At 42.4% G+C, this 24,667-nt stretch overlaps 1 protein-coding gene across 3 annotated transcripts; it reads left to right on the top strand.

The window, feature by feature from the left end:
* Positions 1-583: 583 nt before the first annotated feature.
* On the top strand, positions 584-24,451 carry ZNF341 (zinc finger protein 341). 3 transcript variants are annotated; one of them, XM_081009614.1, is made up of 16 exons: positions 584-736; positions 7,155-7,265; positions 9,262-9,449; positions 10,766-10,915; positions 11,620-11,856; positions 13,534-13,729; positions 14,775-14,859; positions 15,786-15,976; positions 17,424-17,617; positions 18,636-18,844; positions 19,994-20,090; positions 20,607-20,739; positions 21,551-21,662; positions 22,594-22,664; positions 22,782-22,847; positions 23,427-23,555. In XM_081009614.1, exons 1-15 carry the CDS (start codon positions 706-708, stop codon positions 22,823-22,825), a joined length of 2,049 nt encoding a protein of 682 aa, XP_080865740.1. In that variant the 5' UTR covers positions 584-705; the 3' UTR covers positions 22,826-22,847; positions 23,427-23,555. The 3 variants fall into 3 exon arrangements, with proteins under 3 accessions (XP_080865740.1, XP_080865739.1, XP_080865741.1); XM_081009613.1 differs by lacking the exon at positions 22,782-22,847 and having other exon boundaries at positions 23,427-24,451; XM_081009615.1 differs by lacking the exons at positions 584-736; positions 7,155-7,265; positions 9,262-9,449; positions 22,782-22,847 and having other exon boundaries at positions 10,784-10,915; positions 11,625-11,856; positions 23,427-24,451.
* Positions 24,452-24,667: the final 216 nt, after the last annotated feature.

The following is a 24,667-nucleotide window of genomic DNA, read 5'->3' as shown; positions in this document are numbered from 1 at the left end:
CATCCTTAAGGATCCCGCACCGTCCATTCTGTGAAAATGACTAAGCCAGCCTAGACGTAGTTAAGACAGGAGTGCGAACATGCTTGGGAATGTGGGCTTGGAAGAGCCCATCTCTGTTTGAAACTCTGTCCTGCCTTGTGTCGTGCAAAAATTTTCTTAAGCAGCAGGTCAAGCTTCTGACCATGGGCATAGGAGCCAGGATTTATGTATGGACACCCACCTGCCATCATCCTATGTCTGGCTCTGTCTTGCAGATTTGGAATGACACGTCTCAACATTATTAAAGTCTCCGATCTGTACAAAGGACTGAAAGGACCTGAAAATAGAGGCAATGCGTGTACTTCTGTAACCCAAGAAAACAATGAAAAAACAGAGTTGTTTCGAATTACTTTCTGTTGACTCAGAAAAATCTATCGAAATCCTTCTACTTTCAGTTATTACTGTAGTAAAAGAAGCAAATAAGCTACTTTGAGTTAAGTATTTCCATTTATTTACATCACGGAGGCGCAGCTCCCTGCCCCCCCCCCCGAGCTTGGACGTTGCCCCCCACCCGCTTCCATAAAGCAGCGCCCTCAGCACGGGCGGAGCGGCTCTTCCCTCAGCCGGCCTCCCCTCCCCGCCCCCTCTTGCTCCCCCTGGCGGCAAAGCGAGCCTCCCTTTTCCTTCCCACAATGCCCGTTTAGGCTGCTCTGCCTCGGCTCCAAGATGGCGCAGGCGATATTCGAGGCGCTGGAAGGTATCTACATCTCGATATCGGGGTGGGGGTGTGCGTGTAGTCGGGCGAGCTGAGGCCTAGCGCTGGTTGGGGAGGCGCCGCAAGGACAGACGCGGCTGTTCCACGCCGGGCGCCTCCCCTCCCGCCGCTGCGGACGGGGCAGGGGCTGAGAGGACGGCGACGCGGGGCCGCCCCCGGGCAGCGCGGGGGCCGAGGGAGGGTTCACGGAACAGCCGCTCAGGCAGCCCCGCTGCGCCTCTTTCCCGCGGAGGAGCAGCAGTTGCAGCAAACGCTGCCAGCCTGCGGGCGCGGCTCTGCCCGCTGCTGCCGGACTCGGGGGGGCGTAGGGAGGCGACGGGTGTCCTTCTGGGTGGGATTTTGTACTGCAGGATCTAAGGAAAAAGACTTTCCTACACCCCTCAACGATACCTCAGTTTCCCCTTCCTTCCAAAGGAGGCTTTTCCAAAGCTGGACTACAACTTCCATCATCCCTAGCTGCCAGGACTAGTGGTCAGAGATGATGGGGATTGTAGTCCAAAAACAGCTGGAGACCCAAGTTTGGGAAACCCCGTTTTAAGGGTTTCTCCCTTGCTTCCAGGATGCAGAGCTTATTGTGATTTGGGGGACATGACAGCCACCATTCCCAGAGACGTTGAATTCCTTCAACATCTGCGACTTTAAAACTTGGTTGAGCGTATTGCGCTTTTGGATAGGTTGCCCTGCAGAGTGGATGGCTGCTTGTTAATCAGTTGTAAATTAGGGCTTGTTCCTACACAAATAGTGCTTAAAATTAGTTTTTTATGTTCCCAGTGTCTTAATTCACATACCTTCATCTTGGCCAAAATGTCTTCTTTAAGAACATGCTGGATCAGATACACCATCCGACTCGCCCAGCACCCTGGTTTTCTACCATGGTCAGGTGTTTCAGGAAATCTCACATAGAATTAGTGTTGGAAACAGAGATCTGAAAGCAAGGAGCTAAATGGCACCTTAAGCCTAGGTTATGGGCGCAACAACGGAATGTCTAGCTTCACTTTTTATAACAAGAATACAAAGCTGAAAATGAATGAACTTCAGCTAAAATATTATGTTCATTTTTCACATGGTCTAGTCCTTCCCTTGCCCACCCCCCCTAATATTATTAAGAGGGTCTCTTCTCCAGTTTTCAGATAGTAGCTGGAAGTGGGGAGGCAGAAAAAGGTTCTTCCTTTCCTTCCACTCTGCAGTTTTAATCTGAAATCTTAGGTGCAGTACTGCTCCCATGCTAATGAAATTCCCCGTCGCAAAATATGCCTAGAACAATGGGAGTTTCAAACACGGCATAGAATTGTAGAGTTGGAAGGGACCCTGAGGACATCTAGCCCAACCCTCTGCAAAGTGTCCATGACAGCTGGCTATCCAAGACCTGAAGTAATAATTCTAACTACTCTCCCCCCGCCCCCCAGTAACTGCCACTGAACCTGAAGAGTGCATATGGGATCATGATTTGTAGCCATTATTCTCAATGGATTTGTCTAATTCTAAGCCTCCTGAACAAGTAGCCATCACATCTTGTGGCATTGATTTCTATAAATTAATTGTGCACTGTGCAAATCAGTGCTTTTCTGCCCAAAATCTCTTCCTGATCAATTTAATTGGATGACCCTGAGTTCAAGTATAATGAGAGGTGAAAACATTCAATTTTTCTGTGCTGTGGCATAATTACGTTCTCAATTTGCCATCACACATGTTCATAAATAGAGCAACAAGGGCTAAAAAACTATCACAGATTGTCTTAAGTGATCATGCGATGCTGTTATGTGGTACTGATGTTTTAGAGCAGGTTGGGCAGATTTCAGGCATGTTGGGTCTACTTAGTGTTCAACTAGAACCCCAAATCTGTGAACTGGAATCATATGTGAAGGACATACAGTTAGAATGAAAAAACAGGTTGCCTCTGAAAATGTTTTGATCTTAGGAATCTAATTTCAGTACCAGAACTGCATCTTCTCACACAAAAGTTCATTCCTGATTAGCTTCCTTCATTTCAGCAACCTCACAGGGGTGTTGTGACTGGATACAGATGAATATACAACTCAGGATCATAGAATTACTTCCTCTATTGATGGAAAAAAGAACTGTAAGGTCTTAAGTGGACATCAAATAAAATAAGTAGTTCTTTGTCCAGAATCTAGATGATGTATACCTTTTAATGCATTCTGCTGGTAATGTCTCTTTATTTTGTGAATGCCGTTTTTAAGCAAGCCAGAGAGACAAGACAGCAAGAAAAACTGTGTGGTAATATTTACAACACAAAAATTAAATTCAGAGGGTTCCTGTTTTGGAGAATATGAAAGCTGCAATCACAAACATATTTATCAGGAAGAAAGATATCATGGAACTCAACGGCTTGTATAGAAATGAGAAATAAGGATGCTTGAAACTCACTGAAACTACCAGGGGTAAGGGTGAACTTAGGCATACTCAGTGTAGACCCACTGAAGTGACTGGACTTGCCTTACTCTGTTGATTTGAGTTACAGATAGGTAGCCGTGTTGGTCTGCCATAGTCAAAATAAAAAAAATCCTTCCAGTAGCACCTTTAAGACCAACTAAGTTAGTTTTTGGTATGAGCTTTCGTGTGCAAGCACACTTCTTCAGATACACTGAAACAGAAGTTGCCAGGTCCTTCTATATAGTGAGAAGGTGGGGAGGGGTATTACTCAGAAGGGTGGTGGGAATGGGAGATAGGCAGATAGCTGGGATGAGCCTGCTGACGACTCTTAACGACTGTAATGGGTCTTACAGGAAAAGGCAAGGGGTGAGAAGGTGAGAAATGGCTTAGTCATGTATAATGGGATAAGAATCCAATGTCTTTGTTCAAACCAGGTTTCTCCATGTTTTTAAGTTTGGTAATGAGTTGCAATTCAGCAGCTTCTCTTTCCAGTCTATTTCTGAAATTCCTTTGTAGTAAAACAGCTACTTTGAGATCTTGTATAGAATGTCCTGGGAGATTAAAGTGTTCTCCTACTGGTTTCTCTGTTTTGTGATTCTTGATGTCAGATTTATGTCCATTTATTCTTTGGCGTAAGGTTTGGCCTGTTTGTCCAATATAGAGAGCTGAAGGACACTGTTGGCATTTGATGCCATACACAATGTTAGATGATGAGCAATTGAATAGTCCCGAGATGGTATGTGTGATGTTGTTGGGGCCAGTAATGGTGTTGTCCGGGTGTATGTGGCAGCAAAGTTGGCATCTGGGTTTATTGCAGGCTCTGGTGCCAGTGTCCGTGTTAAGTCTGGTTGTAGTATTATTGTGGGTTAGGAGTTGTTTAAGATTGGGTGGCTGTCTGTAGGCAATGAAAGGTCTTCCTCCCAGAGCTTGAGAAAGAGAACTGTCATTGTCCAGGAGAGGTTGTAGATCTCTGATGATGCGTTGTACTGTTTTAACTTGGGAGCTGTATGTGATGACTAGAGGTGTTCTGTTATTTTCTTTTTTGGGTCTGTAAACCAACTGACCGACAAACATATCTACATGCCTCTAGCTACCATCCCAAACATACCAAACAGTCCATTGTATATAGCCAGGCACTACGTTACAGCCGCATCTGTTCCAATTCTACAGACAGAGACTCTCACCTAAGAGATCTACAGCAAACCTTTTCAGAACTAAAATACCCAGCAGATGAAGTTAGACAACAGATCAACAGAGCCAGACTTATACCCAGAGAGAACTTGCTGCAAGACAGACCCAAAAAAGAAAATAACAGAACACCTCTAGTCATCACATACAGCTCCCAAGTTAAAACAGTACAACGCATCATCAGAGATCTACAACCTCTCCTGGACAATGACAGTTCTCTTTCTCAAGCTCTGGGAGGAAGACCTTTCATTGCCTACAGACAGCCACCCAATCTTAAACAACTCCTAACCCACAATAATACTACAACCAGACTTAACACGGACACTGGCACCAGAGCCTGCAATAAACCCAGATGCCAACTTTGCTGCCACATACACCCGGACAACACCATTACTGGCCCCAACAACATCACACATACCATCTCGGGACTATTCAATTGCTCATCATCTAACATTGTGTATGGCATCAAATGCCAACAGTGTCCTTCAGCTCTCTATATTGGACAAACAGGCCAAACCTTACGCCAAAGAATAAATGGACATAAATCTGACATCAAGAATCACAAAACAGAGAAACCAGTAGGAGAACACTTTAATCTCCCAGGACATTCTATACAAGATCTCAAAGTAGCTGTTTTACTACAAAGGAATTTCAGAAATAGACTGGAAAGAGAAGCTGCTGAATTGCAACTCATTACCAAACTTAAAACCATGGAGAAACCTGGTTTGAACAAAGACATTGGATTCTTATCCCATTATACATGACTAAGCCATTTCTCACCTTCTCACCCCTTGCCTTTTCCTGTAAGACCCATTACAGTCGTTAAGAGTCGTCAGCAGGCTCATCCCAGCTATCTGCCTATCTCCCATTCCCACCACCCTTCTGAGTAATACCCCTCCCCACCTTCTCACTATATAGAAGGATCTGGCAACTTCTGTTTCAGTGTATCTGAAGAAGTGTGCTTGCACACGAAAGCTCATACCAAAAACTAACTTAGTTGGTCTTAAAGCTGCTACTGGAAGGGTTTTTTTTATTCTGTTGATTTGAGTGGGCCTACTATGAGTATGACATTGAATTTAATTCTAAGGCCACACAAAACATTTAAAGCACTATGATACCATTTTAAACAGTCCTGGCTTCCCAATCCTGGGAGCCTGTTCCTATCACAGAACTGCAACTCTCAAAGTGGTTTAACAAGCCCTCTTCACAGGAAACTCCCAATTATATCAGAACCCCTTTTAATCTTGCATTGTGACTGCATAGCTTCATAAGCATGGAAGAGAGCCAAGGTAACCATTTAAAAACAGTGATCACTTCCTTCTCTATGCAGTATCCTATCCTGTCTGGACACAGAATCTGCATTGGTTTAGTTAGCCCTAAAATTCATCCTTCCCTTTCAAATATAATAGTGTAGTTGTTGACCATAACATATATGTTATGGTGATTTTTTTGGAAGTTTCTCCAGTACAGTTTATTTGCTAGATTTAATCCGTGTTTCAGATTCAGTAAAATACTTCCCATGAACCTGCAGAAAACTTACCTGGCCTTGATTGATATGTGTATTTCTTTAGAAGTGGGGCTCACTACCTACGGTAGTAAGTGTGTTTAGCTTTGCAATCTAAATGTGTGCAAGAGTATAGATGATGCATTTCTAACATTTCTTTTTGGTAACACCCCTCCCCCCCCCCCGTGAGATTGACAACTGATGTCATAAAGATGCAGCTGGGCTAAAAAGGGAGATGCAAACATAGCTGATCAATGGCACTTGCAAATACCCATATGCAGTGCTTTGAAGTCCCAACAATCAGCCAATCACTGGGGCTTGCATATAGCCATGCACAGGTTGTTGAAGCCGTGACAAGCAGCTGATTAGTGGCTACATAGAGCAGATTGTGGTATTTTGTAGCCCTGATAATCAACATTGTTGGGATGTCAAGTGCCACACCAGGCTTTTTTCATGCACTGACGATCAGCGGATTGTTGAGGCTTCAAAGCGCTGTGTATGGTGTTTTCAGATGATTGTCAAGTGAGCAGGCTTGCTCCAGTTCCCCACCTGTTTTAGTACTTTTTAGTGATGAGCCTTTTAACCCACTTATTCCTACACTTGTGTACTAGAAATAATCATTCTGCTTTTACTGGTAGAATCTTAGAAAGAAAGCCTTAGCAATATTGTCAATCTTGTTGCTTTAAAAGAGTAATAAAACATGTTAGGTTTTAAAAATTGTGGGGTATTGATATCATAAAAGGTAAAGGTAAAGGACCCCTGACAGTTAAGTCCAGTCACAGACGACTCTGGGGTTGTGGCGCTCATCTCGCTTTACAGGCTGAGGGAGCCGGCATTTGTCCGCAGACAGTTTTTCCGGGTCTTGTGGCCAGCATGACTAAGTCACTTCTGGTGCAACGGAACACCGAAACCAGAGCAGCGCACAGAAACATCGTTTACCCTCCTACTGGAGCGGTACCTATTTATCTACTTGCACTTTTTGGCATGCTTTTGAACTGTTAGGTTGGCAGGAGCTGGGACCGAGCAACAGGAGCTCACCCTGTCGCGGGGATTCGAACTGCTGACCACCTGATCGGCAAGCCCATGAGGTTCAGTGGTTTAGACCACTGCGCCACCTATGTCCTTATTGATATCATAGGTGGCTGTAAATCAAAAGGTTAAAAAAAAGTAGAGGAGAAGGAAATAGGTTATATTATAATCTGGTTGGGACATGGGGGTCCTGCAGCAGAATGCATGATATGCTTGATAGTTAAAATAATTCAAATCCAGTGTTTCTGAATACAGTCCCTCTAACCACCATTTCTGTTTCTCCAGGTATGGATAATCAGACGGTTCTGGCTGTTCAGTCTTTGCTAGATGGCCAGGGAGCAGTAACAGATCCATCAGGACAAACCGTCAACACATCCACCACCATCCAGTCCATGGGTGAGCCCTTCTCTGCATACCAAATGAGATGGAAAGGAAAGAATCAGAGGTCCCACCCCCCACTTTTGGTTTATTGCAAGGATGAAGAATCTCTGGCCTTGGACGGTGCCCATGCAGAAGGGCATCTCCTCCTCAGCCCCAGCTTCTTTGCTGACTTCCCTTGCTCCCTAGCCAGCATGGAAAATTGCAAACTGCAGGCTCCTGGCGCTTGATTTTGTTACTATGAACCCTGGCATGGGGGTGGGGAGCGCCTGTAATGCTCCCAGTTTTGATTGGCCACCCTATGTGCTAGACTGGCCCTTTTGGATGGGAGCCCCATATCTGTGGAACTCCCTCCTAGGGTACATATGCTTGTTCCATTCCGTGCTGACTTTTAAATGGATTTTGTAAACCCATTAATTCTGTGCTGCATTTAATTAAGATGCTGTACTTTTTAATGTTTTATATAGCTGTTGTTGTTTTTCTAAAAAAATTATTAAACATGTTTTTGGTTTACAAAAGTATGTGCATTGTCTCTACACAAAGCTGCTGGTTTTAAGTTGTTGGTTTTAAATTGTTCTGGATAGCTAAATGCCAACATTTGTATGGATTTTGTGGTGCTGTAAAGGCATTTTTATTTCAGCAGGCATTTCCAGGATATTAATTTTATCTGGCCATTTCTGCATATGGGATGCAGGGTTGTTGTTTCGACTGGCATGCATTTTTGGTTTGTTTGTTTATTTAAAGCATTTTTACTCCTCACTTCAATGAAAAGGGCTCTTATAGTGCCTTAATGAAAAAGACATACCACCAAAGGAAAGGGAGATGGAAAGGGAGGAGGGCGAAAGCAAACTTAGGCACCAATTTTTAAAGTTTATGATGTTAAGATGACCAACTGGGATGGAAACAGTTCAGCATGATGCAGCCATTGCTAGGTGATTGTTGAGGGAGAAGATAAACTAAGCTCTATCAGCAGAGCTGATGGACTAGCCCTGTTTCCCTTCTCTCCCTCTGTGGTTTCCTCCCATTGACCGAATCCTGCAATTGCCAGGACTACAGAGATTTACCTGCAGGGTGTGATATGAAGTCTGGATTTGCATGTTGCTGTTTATTGGGTTGGCTGTGGTGCTAGATGCCCTTGGAATATATTAGGGGTTTTTTGCTTGTTTTAAATTTCTCCTACAAATGGTTATAGAATTTGATTTGCTTTCTTCCTCTCACTCTAGATTGGTGATGTACAATTTGGTCCTAGACATCATTGGCTCTTGCTTCCAAGTAAATCTGCATTGCAGCTCCATCATAATTTATAAAGGTGGAATTTAGAATTAGAATAGTATTAAAATAGATTAGATTAGATTAGAATTAGAAACGTGAGATCTGGCTGCCCTACTGTTCTTGTATGATATTGCATCAAGGCTTAGAGGGTTTTATTTTTAAATAGAAACAGTAACAAAACAATTAAACTTACATCAGCAAGTGCTACACAGCACACAATCAGCAATATTTGATCAACGATTTACAGTGCCATTTTGAGCATTTTCCTGTACTTTTGTCGTTTCATCTCTTACATCAGAGTAAGAGCACAATTGGGAAGCTCACCTGCCTCAGGTAGCACTTTATGTAGCATTTGTGTTTTGCTTCCTGTGCACAAAATGTAAATGGGAATGGTTGTTTCCAAATGTGCAGTGGGCATGCCAACCCTGCTTTCCAAGTGCTTGTCCACTCAGTATTTCCTAGTATTTGACGATATGCACCTCTTTCATTTGTACAGGCAGAAAAATGTGATTTGCTGCATAAACAGGTGACTTTTCTTGAGGTAGAAACTGCTTTTAGAAAGCTAACCATGAAGAGAAATCCCACTGTTTGACAATTCACTTGCCTCTGACTAAGAGCTTCTGTTCTGGCCTAAAAGGCAAATTTACTTCCTCTTGTTGAAACTCTATTTTATTATTTGAGTGCAGCAATTGAAAAGGACTCTGGAGTTGGATCAATAACTTCTCTCTCTTTTTGACTGCAGATGATGAAGATGTGTTTCTTTGTGGGAAATGTAAGAAGCAATTCAACTCACTCCCTACATTCATGACCCACAAAAGAGAGCAGTGTCAAGGCAATACACCCTCATTGGCTACAGTTTCACTGGCTACTAACAGCATCTACACACCATCCATTACCTCAGTGCAGCAGGCTCAGACCACAAATCGTCAGGTATAGATGTTGAACTCTCTAAGATCTCTGTGCCATTAACAGTGAACTGCATGATAAAACCCTAAACCAGCACTAGCAGTCCAGAAGAGATGAGGGTACAAAGTATATTTGGAACTGCCGGGAGATTTGCAAGGATTTCTGACTTCCAGTTGTGTAGCAATGGCATAAACATTTGTATCCTACCTTGGATCAAGGCTGGCCCAGCCATTAGGCAAGGTGAGGCCACTGCCTCAGATGGAGCGTCCCCAAAATGGCTTGAGATCTCAGCTGAAATCACTTATGGCAGAGGCAGCAGGGCAGGGTGGCACTTCCTATTGCACCTCAAACGGTGAAACACACCTTGGATGTTGTAGTAGTGGCAGATAATAACTGCATCAGCAGAGGACTTGGACTAGATTACCTCTGAAGAATTTTCCATCTGCTTCTGTGATCTTGTGAATTTGAGACAAGCTTCCAGATCTCAATAGAAATGCATTAATATCAAACACCTGCATTCTATCCCTACATGAAAGTTTTAAAATGAATTTATGAATTCATTGTAGTTAGTTTTAACTCTCTTTCTTCCAGTATTTTATCCAATTGTCTCTACTTGAGTAAGCCCCATATATCTTCCCTGTTTGTGTTTTGTGGCAGCACCTTCTCTGTATATTCCTTGAAATGTGGACTTGATAGAATGCACAACTTAAGTTCTTGCAAAATTATGTATATATATATATATATATATATATATATATATATATATATTAAGCCTTTTAATTTAACTGCAAGCAGATGATTATTCCATTTCTTTCTCTCTCGAAAAAAGAAAAAAAAAGCCAACAGACAAACAAAAACAACCCCAGAGAAGGGAAACTTGGGTTCTAGATGAGCTGTTGCCTGTTGAGGATCCAGACATATCACTTTGGTTTGACTACAAATATCACGGCTTTGGGCTTGGATTAATTAAATTTGTCTGTTCTCTGTTAAATTTCTCCTGGAGACATTTCAAGTCAGAGAATGAATGTCACAGTAGAGCCATATAATCTGAATACAGTAAAATATCCACATTATGAGACAGAGGTGTCGCAAGAGTTTAATGATACAATGTTTGTGAAGTGCTTTGTATGCTCATATTGTAGTATAAATGTCAAGTGTTGCTTTCCATGAGAAGGTTTTTAGACCATTCTTCTTACACTCTTTCTAGCAGAGAGAGAAAGATTGCATTGATTAATGGATTTTTTCCTAGCCTGTTTTAATGCAGTTCACAAGAACTAAGCTATTCTTTCTGAGCTGAGATCCAACATAAAGGATTTTAAAGAATCTCTTCCTCCTAACAGATCTCTACCTATATTACTGTCCCACCCTCTCCATTGATCCAGACATTAGTCCAGGGGAATATCTTAGTGAGTGATGAGGTCTTGATGTCAGCTATGTCTGCTTTTACAACCCTGGACCAACCAATGTCCACAGTACAACCCTCTGTGCAGGTAAGCAGAATGTTTTTATGTCCTTTAAGATGCATACATGCTCTAGCAAATTAAAGTATATAAGAGGTTAGAGATAATTTTGTGGGGATAATGACACACAAAAAGTAAGATTTTGGCTTCAGACTCATCCTTATCAGAACATCTCTGCACTGACGGCAAAATCTACATAGCGTGGAGTACTAAATTAGTGGTAACTGTTGAAGCAGGAAAGATACGTTATTGCCATTGCATAGTAAACTTTGTGTATGTCAGTGGTAAAAAAGGCAAGTAGAATATGATGAAGCATTGTAAAAAGCATGGGAAATAATGATTGTAGAAATCCATCGTGTGCAAATAGCACAATATGTGTGATTCTAGTGATTCCGTTTAAGAAATAAAATAAAATAAAGCTGGAGAATAGAGACAGTACAAGCTTTTGTGTGTCAGAGCCCACATCACCAAGCACAACATTTAAGGCACGAAGAAGGAAATCCAAATTTATGACAACATTTTAACTCTGATATTACAATTGCAACAGGCTCTTTGCAGATACCAACACAGATAACCTTTTTTCCCATCACATGTCAACCATACTCAATGTGGAAAGAGTGCTACAGGTAGTTTTACCCACAAAAGTGATCTTCGTTTATGAATGGGAGTCATTGAGTCTGGGAAATCTGATGCTCTCTTCCAAAGCTTGCTAATTTCTCATCCTATCTTTTTAGAGCAGCCTGAATATGCATACTGGAGCTGGCTACCTTTCTCAACCACCGCCTCCTCCTCCACCCCCACCACCGCCACCTCAGCCTCCTCCTCCCGCACCTCAGTCTCTTGGAGCACCAGGTCAGGCCAACTCAGGCAGCAATGGAGTGGTGGAAGTGTACAGTGCATCAACCCCCATGGCTGGGAATAGCACAGTAGAGATACAGAATCTGGGAATGCAATCCTACCCACCTATGGAGGTAAAGCTTATTTTATTTTTTATTTTTTTGACCCACATAGTGCAGTATGGTTCCAAGTGTTGCTTACTGCCTTTCCCCCCTGAAGGGCGCATGGCCTCTGGCTACAAGAAGACTGTGATAAAAAGACTGATTCACTTAGCCTCAAAATACTATTTATCAAAGAAATTAGAGGTGCAGCAAGATGAACAAGCTTGTCTTCTAATCAGTGATTATTTTCTCTGTGAGCAAAATAGTGATCAGAAAGATGTCAGCCAGCTGCAGGGAGTTGAGGGAACAAGGAAAACGATTTATGGGCAACAGAAATTGATGGATGTGGAGAGGTCGCTAGAATGAAACGTGTCGCTGGCCCAGTGTGATTAAAAGGGAACATCATATAGTTGTCAACAAGTAGAAGAATGTCAACGCTAAACCAGGAGGCAGAGGGTTTGTTTAGAAAGCTACTAAGAGATGGAGTTCATGAAGTAACAGGACAAAGCCAGGAAAGCCTAGTAAGTAACCTAGCCTGAGTATTAAGACAATAGTCCAAGACGGAATTGCATCTTTGAAGAGCACACACTGCTGAAGCTCTTTTCAAAACATTTATTTTTGACGTAACTGTTGATTTGGGAGTAAAATGAAAATCTTGCAGATAGAAAAAGCATAATCAGATGCTACACAGAAAAAAAGAATGTGGCAAGACTCTTTGCCTAATTTTGTTTTTGGTGAGTTCATACCCTCAGATAAAGCAGGGGCCACAGTGAAGAGGACTGGCTCTTTAGAAAGCACTGTCACCCCATTGCACTAAATTACTTATGCATCTGATACCATAACACTGGTTTTACTTTGCATATGTAAAATAAATTTGATGTATTCTCTAATCTTAATCATAGATCTTTATATGATTTATATCTCACCTTTTGATTCAAAGAGCTCTCAGTTTGAGAAAGAAAGTCCCACTGTCTTCTGCATTCAAGGTCTAAAAAGTGACTTCAAGTTCTATAAGGCAATCATGAAGTCAAAATGGTTAAATGTTTTGACTCAGCTCTGGTTCAAGAGTGTCTGAAGTTGCTCTGGATACGTGGCATTTCTCTGGAATCTGTTCAGTTTCATTTCACATGAGAAAACGTAAATATCTATTGCACTACAGAGCTGTAAAGCAGGGTGGAGTATGGTAATTTGATACACCTAAATGTTAAGTCATAATTCATAAGACCTTCACTAGATAATTCCACTTGTGCCTTGCTTTTGACTTCTCAGCCATTTGAGAGGACCGTGACCAGAAGCTAAGACAACTCACTTCTCTTTCCACACTGCATTTAGGATGATAACCACATGTTTGAAATTAGACCACACTTCATTTATATTTATTTATTGTTACATTTATATCCCACCTTTCCCCCAAGAAGCTCAAAGTAGCATACACAGTTCTTCCCTTTCTCATTTTACCCCATTTTAGCCCTGTGAGGTAGGTCACTCTGAGAGAAGGTGACAGAACCAAGGTCACCTATAAGTTTCGTGGTTGAGTGAGGATTTGAACCCTGGTTTCCCAGATCCTAGTCTAACACCCAACCACTACACCAGGCTGGATCTAGCGTGTTCAGCAGAATATTAAATGTTTAGAAGTGGAAACATCTTTGCAGAGTTGTCAATGTTGTCACTACATTTTCAGCATGTTTTCCTCAATAATTTCCATTTTAGGTGCCCAATCAATGTGTGGAAACCCCAGTGTACCCCTCCCCTCCAGTATACAGTCCAGGGAAGCAAGGTTTTAAGTCTAAAAGCCCCAACACCGTTGCCCCCTTGAACAATGCCTGCGGAGGAAATGTGACCAATTTTGATCCAGCTTCAGCTGCCAAGAACCGTCGTCTTAAGACAGACAGCAGCCTGCTAGAAGGTAAGGCTTCTTGCCACCAGTGCTTGCTGTAACCTTTTTCCACCGGTGGGCATCAGAATCTGGGCATCTGTCTATTTGTAAATGTATATTAAATGCCTCACGCTTCCCTTTCCACACTTCTCTACATAACATTTGAAATAGAATTTTCATGTTTTTACCTCTAAGGTTTTCCCATGTTGGGAACTTGTTCATATCTCCACAGTGCAGGGGGATAGAAGATACAAATCAATATTTTAGATGATGCAGACAAATGAATTAAAATACTTGTGTGGGCTTAATGGACTGTTATGAGTGTTTTTGCAGCTAAGTGTTTTTTCAGGTGTGCTTCACACATTGCAGAATTCCTACACAGAAAGCCCTTCCTCGCTGGAATTAGCTTGCAGTCTGCTTGTGGATTGACTGCTGTCACTATTCCATATCCTGTGGGGGTAGGTGGTGGGTGGGATTTTGCAGATTTACACAGTGGGAACTCAGAGCTGTTGCCTAAGCAAGTGCTGGTATGTCCCACTACAGAAAATCAGAATGTCTGTTTTTCTCATCAGTATTTTCAGGAAATTATGATGTTTCTTATAGTCCATTAAAGCTTGTCATTTTTGTTACTCTGGTGGTAGAGGAGTTGCTGCGGTGCTGTTCCTTCCTGTGCCACCAGATGATGTGAGAAGCCCCGACTACACAGGAGGAGCCCATGCCAGTGTTATCCCGGCTTCCAGATTATTAACACTGATATGGGGAAAATCCAAAGTAGGAATTCCTGGTTTGAGGTTTCTCACCCTAGTAATGCAGAGTTTGAAGTGTTGAAGCAGCTCCATAAGCACAAGGGACAACGTGATTACTGGGTCTAAGTAGCTTATTTTGCCCACTAAGGATCCTACTTCTTAGCTGAGATTATTGGCCACCATAACTGTTTCCATGCTTCACTTTCATCCCAACGTTAGACATTGCCCCCAAATACAGTTCTAGCACAATGGAGAGTGAGGGAGTAAGAATCCACGACAGCGGCCTCCCCAATTTGAGCTCATGATTATTTCCTACTGCTTTATTTCAGGAAAACCCAAGTCACCAAAACTGAAATGCACATACTGCGATAAGGCGTTCACCAAGAACTTTGACCTGCAGCAGCATATCAGAAGGTAACGTTGGCATTCCAAATGAGGCATACAGATTGTGGCCAATTGGATAGGATGAGGGATTGGCTGGACACTCTGAGCAACAGGTCACTTCCCTTTGAGCCATTCTTCCATGCTGGATAAGACTTTGAAAATCAATACTATCTTGCTGCTAGGTCAGTGTGGTCCCCAAAAAGTTCAGCATTGGCCTCAGAATGGCCTGAGTGGGTAAATGTGTGCAGTTTGTGAAACCTAAATTCAGCCACAGCTCTCAGCTGATAAAGCCACCAGGTCTTGCAGGGCTATACCACAGCCTGTTGCCATCCTGCCAAATTGGGCCTGCCAGTCACTCTCCTGACTGGTCGTAAGTGATCCTGCTGGGAACAATAGCTTCTAGGCTGCCACATTCACCTCCCGTTTTGCATCCCAACATTTAGAAACAGTCTGTCCACATGCTCCATTTTACTTGGGCTTTTCATCCTTGGTTTGAAGGGTTTTTACGTATTTGGCAGAGCAGGATCTGCTGGACTGTCCTTTTTATTTGTATCAATTTGCTTCTTTGTTAGGTTTTTATTATGTTTATTGTAATTCATTTTAGTATTTTTTATTGCATCTGTAAGTGCGTTGAGTCATTTTTATGAACAAAGCGACTAAACAATAATAAGAATTTTCCAGTTTTTGCTTTGTGCTTCCAAGCCAAAGTTTCTGCTCCTCTTGCCAGTAGCCATTTCGTAGTTCCTGCGTCCCAGTACCACTTCCTGCTTCCCTGGATAGACTTCTTAGTGGCGGGAATTCCACTTCATTTTGACACTGTTTTTAAAAAGCTCTTTACTGTATTTTGGAAATCAAACCTGTTACCTTTGCCGAAAAGGAGCTGGAGCAGTGTGGCTATTCCCCTGTGGAGAGATTCTGCCTTACCCTCCCTTATGCAATCTCCTCTTTTCCTTCAGTCACACAGGGGAGAAGCCATTCCAGTGCATCGTATGTGGTCGTGCCTTCGCCCAAAAGTCCAACGTGAAAAAGCATATGCAGACGCATAAGGTGTGGCCACCAGGAATTGGGTGTACCATCTCTCGGAGCTCTGTCACTGTGCAAGTCATGGCACTGAACCCCAACCAGCAGGAGGATGAGGAGAATGCAGGTGCATTACTTACTGGTGGGATGGCCAGTTGACTGGTGACCTGCTCCCCAAACCTCTGAATAATTGTGCTTCTACTTGCTTCTACCTGTCTTGGTCCCTGGGACTAGGAAGGATTGGACAGTAGATTTATGTGTACTACCGACTTCAAAATTTATTGGATCATGAATGTAGGGACCAGGTTTTCAAGCTATAACTGGGTCACAATCCATTATTTTGTATTCTCCATCCATGTTATCTCTCCCCTGCCCTCCTAATTTGAAAGCTTTGCATAGTAGTGGGATCTGGCAGTAGGAGACAAATCCATAATTCTTTGTCTCTGAGCTTGTTTGGATGTGTTTAGATAGGGATCATGAATCCCCAGACATGGGGCAAGCGAAGGGATGCTAGTCAGTATATTGTACTTGCAAAGCACATGGTTTATTCCTAAGATTTAGTTGCTTCATGTGAGAACTATCCATGGAACAGAGCCTGTTTAGCCAGTGACTTCATGTATTGCATAGCTGACATCCTAAATATCCCTGGTACTAGCCATGGTTGATCTTAAGGAATTAGTTGAGCCTTGCACTCCAAATCATTTGTACATGATCGTCCAGTTACTTTGCCCTGAGCCAGACTTTGGATGGCAATTTGTCAGCCTGTCTAGCCAATATCTTTCCCACCTTGTCAGCTATTTAGTTGGGTGGGAAGGGCATTCCCATCCCAGCTATAGATGGGTTTACCAAAACAGAAGGGATCAGCTACATGTGTAACAAGTCTGAAAGTACAAAATGAACTCGGTGAATACTGGCTGCAAATTATAGTGAACCTAATTGGACTAGCTGGCAGAGAATGACATTTGGTGCTTCCCACTGTACTATCTCCTCTCCACAGTGCCTAAGGCCTCTCGCCAACCAAGGGTAGATCTTGACCTAGTTATCACTGAGGCAATAAATGTGTATCTAGGCTATACCCACTTCAAACTACAGCTTCTATATGTCACATAGAAAACAGGTATTTCAGAGCTAATAATCCTTCCTGGCATCAGGTTTGTTGTATTGAGGGTCATTCAATCATGTGAGCTCTCACATGCAGTTTGAAGCGGTACAGTCCAGGCCCACATTAACCTTGCCAAGAACTAGAGCTTTGATCAGCAAGTCCCTCTGTCATTTAAACACTAAAATACCCAGAGCGGAGATCTCACTCCTTAATGATAATGCATATTAAGTGAAAAGCACAGGGAAGGGAAAACGAAGAGAAGCTGACCTCCCCTGCCCCCGGCTTTGCATTTTGGAAGGGAGAGCTGGCTGGCTGTGATTTGAGATGAGTTATAGGGTATTGTATGAAAATGCACGGCTGACCTTGGCTGTATGTTCTTATAATTAGAGTAACAATTATAATAATAATAACAACTCTAGTAACTCCCTAAGCTGAACCTCTAATATATATGTGCCTTGGCTATTTCCTCCAGGTTTGAACACAGTTCCCAGAAGCAGCCCCCCACAGCCACAGGTCATGCCTCCTGCAGAAGAGCATGAGGCTTGCAAACTGGAAGCTAAGCAAGTGGTCTTGATAGACAGTTCTTACCAGTGCCAGTTCTGCCCCAACAAATTCTGCACATATTTCCAGTTGAAATCCCACATGACCCAACACAAACATGAACAGGTGGGTGCCAAAGTCAAAGGATGACTTCCCCCCGTGCTGCTAAACTCTTTACCGATCTCTGACTTACAGAAATAAGAAATGGATGCACAAAATTTGCATAAAGGACAAAGGTGATAGGACCCAGTTTTTCTTTGTGCAAAATGCAGGCTAATTTGGCATGGAATGTTGATTTCTTTATTGAGTCAGACCAATGATCAGTCTAGTCTAGTAACATCTTGCCTGGCTGGCAAAGGCTCAGAAATCCTTCAGCCAAAGATGCTAGAGATGGAACCTGAGACATTATGCACACAGAAATGTGTTTTTGTACAACTGATCTGCAGCCCTCCTGCAGACAATACATTTTATTCCTATCCAAGCTTCTGGGTAGGAATAGCACAATAAAGCTAAACAATTGTTCACTAAATTTCTTATAGCTTAGGTCCCTTTTGATACCCCTCCCCAAAAAGGTTTGTTTTAGTGTAAGAATTACCTGCCTGAAAAAAAGCCCACCTCATTGATGTCTGCCTGAGCCACTGTCTTGGATGTGTCCTCATGCATACTTTGCATGCAGATGATCTCAGGTTCAGTCCCTCGCATCTCTAGGTACTGCTGGGAAAGACCCGTGTCTGAACCCCCAAAGAACTACTCTCACTCAGTGTAAACAATGCTAATCTAGATTAGTCTGGTTTGACTTGGTAGGAGGCATCTTTCTATGTCCCCTGACTTGAAGGAGGCAAATCAAGACTTGTAACTCGTACAGAGATACAACCTGTAGCCTCCTCTAAGGGTAGGTCATTCTGTGCTCTCTCTAACTGAACGAGCCACTGCCCACCATCAGTATAGCATGCTTGGAAAGAGAGTTTAGAATAATAAATCATTCAGAGATTGAGCAGGCAACCTCCTTTATAGGAGTATACAAGAATCTTTAATTACATTTATTATTTTATTTCTCACAGTACACTAGGGTTTGTTTGTTTTCATGATGATAAGTGGTCAGGGTTACTGGTCTAATCATTCTCCTATCACCATTAATGTGCAGGTTTACAAGTGTGTTGTGAAAAGTTGTGCTCAAACATTCCAGAAGCTGGATTCCTTCTTGGAGCACATCAAGAACCATCAGGAGGAGCTGAGCTACCGTTGTCACCTTTGCAGCAAGGACTTCCCCTCCCTCTATGAACTGGGTGTCCATCAGTATTCCCACAGCTTGCTTCCTCAACACAGTCCCAAGAAGGACATTGCCATTTACAAGTACAGTAGCTGTTGGGAAAGTGCTTTTTCTGTCTATGTTTGGAGGGAGCAATTATAGCTTTTGACTTTAAGCTTAATTTTGTTATTGTCAGGGCAAACAGTTAACATGGTTGTAGCAGTCAAGTGATGACTTAGAGACTATTTTTGATTGAATAGTTTAAGTAGGTAGATCTCACTGGTGCAATGTTTAGGTAGGTAGATGAAACATATCAGATGAAACTGTGGTTTGGGATTTTGGTTTGAGAGTAAGTAAACTATAGTTTGTTGCAATTCTGATGGAATGGCAAAACTCTGGTTTTCTAAAAACTAGAAGCAGAAGCTATTAATCTCTGTCGTTTGAAGCTTGTACTAATTCTGTACTGACAAACTGTTGCATCTTTGTTTATCTATTTAAAATTCTCACACCTCACTTTGTTGCCCCAAGAAGCTCTCAAAGTGATTTAGAAAAGATTCTCAAAGCAAAACCACTAACAGAAACAGAAATTTCACACTGTCCATATGAAATAAAGGATTTTTAGGCCATTGAATTAAGCCATTATCACTGGTCACAGATTAGAGAACATTTTGAGAATAAAATGTGGCCCTCAGATCTTGAAAGTTCTCAGATAATTATAAAAGGTGACTAGGCTTTACTCAGATATTTTTTGGAGCTCTGGTGTCAATGGTCAACTTGGGGTACAAGAACAAGTTTTCGATAAGCTCTCCATCACCCAATCCACTCCACCTGCCTCCATTGTTTTAAAGATTAAATTACCTCAGTTAAGCAATGCGGGAGCGGGGGGACAGCTTTGAATTGAAAATTAGGAGGAAGTGATTTATCTGTTTATTACAGTTTTAATCCCAGCACTTTTCAAAGCAAAGCACATGGTCCTTCTCCATTCCTTTAGCCTCGCAATCAACCTCCCAGTTCTGTAAAGTAGGTTAGGCAGAGAGTTAGTTACTGACTGATGTCTGGCTGACCAGAGATTTTAACCCAGATCTTCTGTGCCTAAGCCAAGCACTCTTAGTCACTACACCACACTGGGGACTCAAGGTTATAAATTGTCTTATTTTCTTCTTTGATAATATTAATCATAAATATCAATGCATACTAAAATTGGATCCTAGTCCTCTAACTCAATGCATTCTTTCTTCTTCCTCCTGCTTCAGGTGTGTCAAGTGTGTAAATAAATATTCTACCCCAGAAGCCCTAGAGCATCACTTACAGACAGCAACACACAACTTTCCCTGTCCTCACTGTCAGAAGGTAGGTAGATGATGGCCTTGACGAAGTCAGTTTACTCTTTTGTGCCATTGGTGCTTTTATTAGCTATTTTCCCTATGACCTCTTATTTATTTGTGCAGACTTCTTTTCTACCCTATCTTTGTGAGATCTGCTAGGCTGAGAAAATAGATTTATCCAAGACTGCCTACTGAAAGGTTGAGGTTGCATATTGGATGCATGCTAATGTCCAGTTGACCTGTGCAATATTTGCACTGTCACAGGAGCTAAGCATGGGCCACATTGCCCCTGGTTAACAAGGTGTGTTCTGTCCTATGACTCTTCCTCCCATATTTGGACCTGCAGGAATTGACCATGCAATTATAAGTAAAAGAGCATCTCCGAGATCTGTTAAGTCATCGTTCTCTCTGGATGAGAGTTGCACTGCACGTTTTTATGGTGAGCGTCATTTAGAAAAACGTGTGCCCTTAGCCCAGGAGTAAGGGCTGCTGCCCTTCCAGATGGCTGTGCTCTTAGTCATGTGTTGTCTTCTTTTTCCAGGTGTTCCCCTGTGAGAGATACTTACGACGTCATCTACCTACACATGGGGGTGGAGGGAAATTCAAATGTCAGATCTGCAAAAAATTCTTCCGCCGAGAACACTACCTCAAACTACACGCTCACATTCACTCGGGTAGGCAATAGCACAGTACTGCTTTCCTGCATGTTGAACCCATTCATTCTTTGGGGTCTGCTGCTACCATTTCTAGTGATGATCAGCAACCTGCTTCCTAATGCAAGCCCATTTTTTTAAAGGCCTTCAGATCAGGTTGTCCCCCTCCCTTATAGTCATTATTTTATTGTTTGCATTTCACTTAGCTGTTTGAATAGTTGCAGCCAGCAACTATTGGTTAGGACTGGGGTCAGCAAACTTTTTCAGCAGGGGACCGGTCCACTGTCTCTCAGACCTTAGGGGGGGCTGGACTATATTTTGAAAAAGAAGAAGAACGAATTCCTATGTCCCACAAATAACCCAGAGATGCATTTTAAATAAAAGCACACATTCTACTTATGTAAAAACACACTGATTCCCAGACCGTCCATGGGCCGGATTTAGAAGGCAGTTGGGCTGGATCCGGATCTTGGGCCTTAGCTTGCCTACCCATGGGTTAGGAGGTCCCTGTATATGCAACTGATCACCTGGATGAACAAACAGGCAAGTTTTATGCAGAAATGTGACTTCTCTGTTAACACCAGATGTAGTATTGAAACTGTTTAAAATGCATCCAACTGCCTACAGTTCTCAGTAGTTAACATCCAGGCATATGACTCTCAAGGATTGTGGCCAACAGGGAGAGATAGAGGAGAGATCTTTGGGAACTTAAGATCCTGATTCTGCTGCATCTGTTTTCTGTAGCTCAGCCAAAGCAAGGGATATTAGAATATCTGTAAGCCAAGCTTAGCCTGCAACTCCCTTGCTGAGTTTATGTCTCTGTCCTACTCAGGTGAAAAGCCTTTTAAATGCTCTGTGTGTGACTCAGCCTTCAACAGGAAAGATAAACTCAAACGGCATATGCTGATCCATGAGCCTTTCAAGAAATATAAATGCCCCTTCTCGTAAGTATCACGTTTTCAACAGCAGCCAATAATGGCATTGGCTTTGCAGCCATTAGATGTAAAGTGTAATTCATCTTTGACTAGTTTCTGTTTATAGGCTAACATAGGGCCTTTTGAAGTAAGGGAATAGCCTTTTTGGAGGGAAAAAAGCCTTCTGATTTTACTGGCTCTGGGATCTTGTCTCTGTAGTTACCTCTTCTGATTAACCACATTCTCTCTTTTCATTGTTCGTTGGAAGGCAGTTTAGAAATGAAAGAGCTAGGCAGACAATGGTGGTGCCTTGCAATTCTAAAGGCACTTCTAGATGGCATCATCACACATTGCATAGGGTGCTTAGACACAGACTTTTGGTTAAACCTCCCCCCTGGCCCATACTCAATTCAATGAACTTTGTTATCATGCAAGCCATACTTGTGCTTACAGCAAGAAGGGTTTTACTTGGTTTTGCCTCTCCCTTTTGTGGCTCGTTTGGCTTATTTGCTTGAGTCATTGGCTGCACAGGCATCTTAACAGAATGCAGCTTTAATGTATTTGCTTTATATTTGGTATGAATTGGCAGGATGATGGAGGGTTAGATCTGATGGGTCATTTTGGTTCCTTCCAACTCTTCAACTTGCAGCTCTTTATTGGCACAATACTTGCATTTCTTTTTCAGTAGTCCAGTTTTCCAAAAGCTATGCAAAAGGCAAAAACAGCAAAAAGCATTTTTCAGTTGTCGGGCCAATTTGATCTGCAATGTTATGCAGGCTTTCTTCTTCTTCTTTTGGTACCATGACAAGGAGATCAGAAAGCTCTGATGATTGTTCTGCTATTTTAAATCATAAGAAACACCCAGCATTACTTGCGCACTGCTGAAACAGAACTACATCTGAGACTCCTATCTGTATCATTCAACATCTGATTAAATATTTGTTTTAATTTTTTTTCACAGAAATCATACAGGCTGCAATAAAGAGTTCAACAGACCGGACAAATTGAAAGCTCATATTCTCTCCCATTCAGGTAAATGAAATTCTGGCTCATGCTCTGCCCTATGCTGCAGATAAACAGGTTCATTTAATTTTCTTCACTCACCTAATTATTGAACCACAGTGATCTTTTTGTTTTTTTGTTTCTCAGCTGCAGGTAAGGGCGGGAACAGTGTAGCTCAAGAATATGTCTGAGGCTCTTCAGTTTAGAAAAGAGGTGAATAAGGCAGCGGAAATAAAGGGTGTATAAAATTATGCTTGGTGTATAAAAAGTAGATAGATAAAGTTGAATGGTGGGATATTCAGGACAGACATAAAGAACTACTTCACAGAACGCATAGTGGCTTCCACAGAATTTGGTGATAGCCACTAACTTGTATAGCTTTAGAAAGGGATTAGGTAACTTCATGGAGGATAAGGCTATCAATGCCTACTAATCATGATGGCTATGTACAACTTTCAAGATAAGAGGTACCATTCTGCCATATAGCAGTTACTAGGAATCTACAGTGGAAGGGTGCCATCATCCTCTTGTCCTGGTTATTGGAATCTGATTAGCCATTATGGGAAACAGGATCCTGGACTAGCTAGGCCTTTGTTCTTTGATCTTTTTTGTTTTTTTGTTTCTCAGCTGCAGGTAAGGGCGGGGACAGTGTAGCTCAAGAATATGTCTGAGGCTCTTTATGGGAAACAGGATCCTGGACTTGCTAGGCCTTTGTTCTGACCTGGCAGGGCTCTCTTTATGTTCCTAGTCCATGAGCCCTTTTGCAACTAAGTTGTGTTCTTCTTGATTTAGGGATGAAGATCCACAAGTGCCAATACTGCAGCAAGGCCTTCAGCCGGCGAGCTCACATGGTGGAACACCAGCGCTCTCACACTGGAAACTATAAATACCGCTGCCCTACATGTAGCAAAGGCTTTACACGCCAAAAGTACATGAAGGACCACAAGTGTAGACTGAGTTCAGCCAAGGACAAAGAGCTGCCAGTCAGAAAATCCCAGAAGAAGTGGGGGACTCGTGGGCGGAAAGTGGGGCTTCCTGTTTCAGCTCAGTTGACCTTGACAGAACTGAAAGACAGTACAGATGGAGGAAACCCTCAGAAAGGTGGTCCCAATAAAGAACAGTTTCCTGTGTCTGACACAGTCCTGTCCATTGTGGTTGGCAGGTCAACGGCCGTGTCAGCAACAGACTCTGATCTTGGCAACCCTACCCAATGCAGTGGCATTCCATCCAACCTTGCTCTGGCCGAGTTGCAGCCTGGATCGGAGAGCCCATGCGCCATGCTAGCAGTCCCTGTTTACATTCAGGCTACTGAATAACTAAGTAGTACTGTGACTTAATGGGGGAAATAATTCCTCTGCTGTTTGATGGAGATATGCTGCTGCAGGAGATTGGAAATGAATGGAATGTGTATGTGTGCGTGTATGTTTCAGCTGCCGTGATGCAGTGATCAGCATTCATAAAGAATTTTGTTGATAAAACTGAGAGTACCTTCCCTTATCCAGATGAATTAATCATGCGGAGCACTGAAAGGTATGGTTGCATGCTTTTCTTTGAAAGATGCTTATTGGTTAACCTAATTTATGATGATTCCTGAATCCAGTGAGAAACACAATACAGAACATTGAAATAACATACAAGACCTGATTATTTATTTTTAATTGTAGTGCATCCCATTTGTAATTATTTTCTGAAATTTGCAATACCCTGTATCTGGACAATTTGTCTTTCCAGCTGTAAGCAAACAATCCTTCGTACTGGGAGTAAGTCCATTATGTTCTCCATTTGGAAATGTCATTCATAAATGCTCTCAACGGAAACATCCTATGACTCTGATGTATGTAGAAAAGGGACGCATTTCTGCACAAATACCATGGTCCAGTTAAAATTTGAGCTTTCCCTCATACACTTACTAGAATTAGCATATGATGAGCAGCAACCTCATATAAAAGGATACATACCAAAATGCAAGTGTATAGGCAGCTAGTGACTGCATTGTGAAGAAGGGCAGAGAAAAATAACGAGCAATTCTTGCT

Source organism: Podarcis pityusensis (assembly GCF_964106645.2).
Source record: "Podarcis pityusensis genome assembly, chromosome: 6".
NCBI classification, from domain to species: Eukaryota; Metazoa; Chordata; class Lepidosauria; order Squamata; family Lacertidae; genus Podarcis; species Podarcis pityusensis.
This window is presented reverse-complemented; position numbering and strand designations above follow the sequence as displayed.

What these genes read in the sequence shown, in the direction of transcription:
- ZNF341 (XM_081009613.1), top strand. Translation starts at nt 706, where the DNA reads ATGGCGCAGGCGATATTCGAGGCGCTGGAAG. An exon ending in CTCAGACCACAAATCGTCAG is followed by an intron (nt 9,450 to 10,765) that starts GTATAGATGTTG and finishes TCCTCCTAACAG; the next exon opens with ATCTCTACCTATATTACTGT. An exon ending in AATCCTACCCACCTATGGAG is followed by an intron (nt 11,857 to 13,533) that starts GTAAAGCTTATT and finishes TTTCCATTTTAG; the next exon opens with GTGCCCAATCAATGTGTGGA.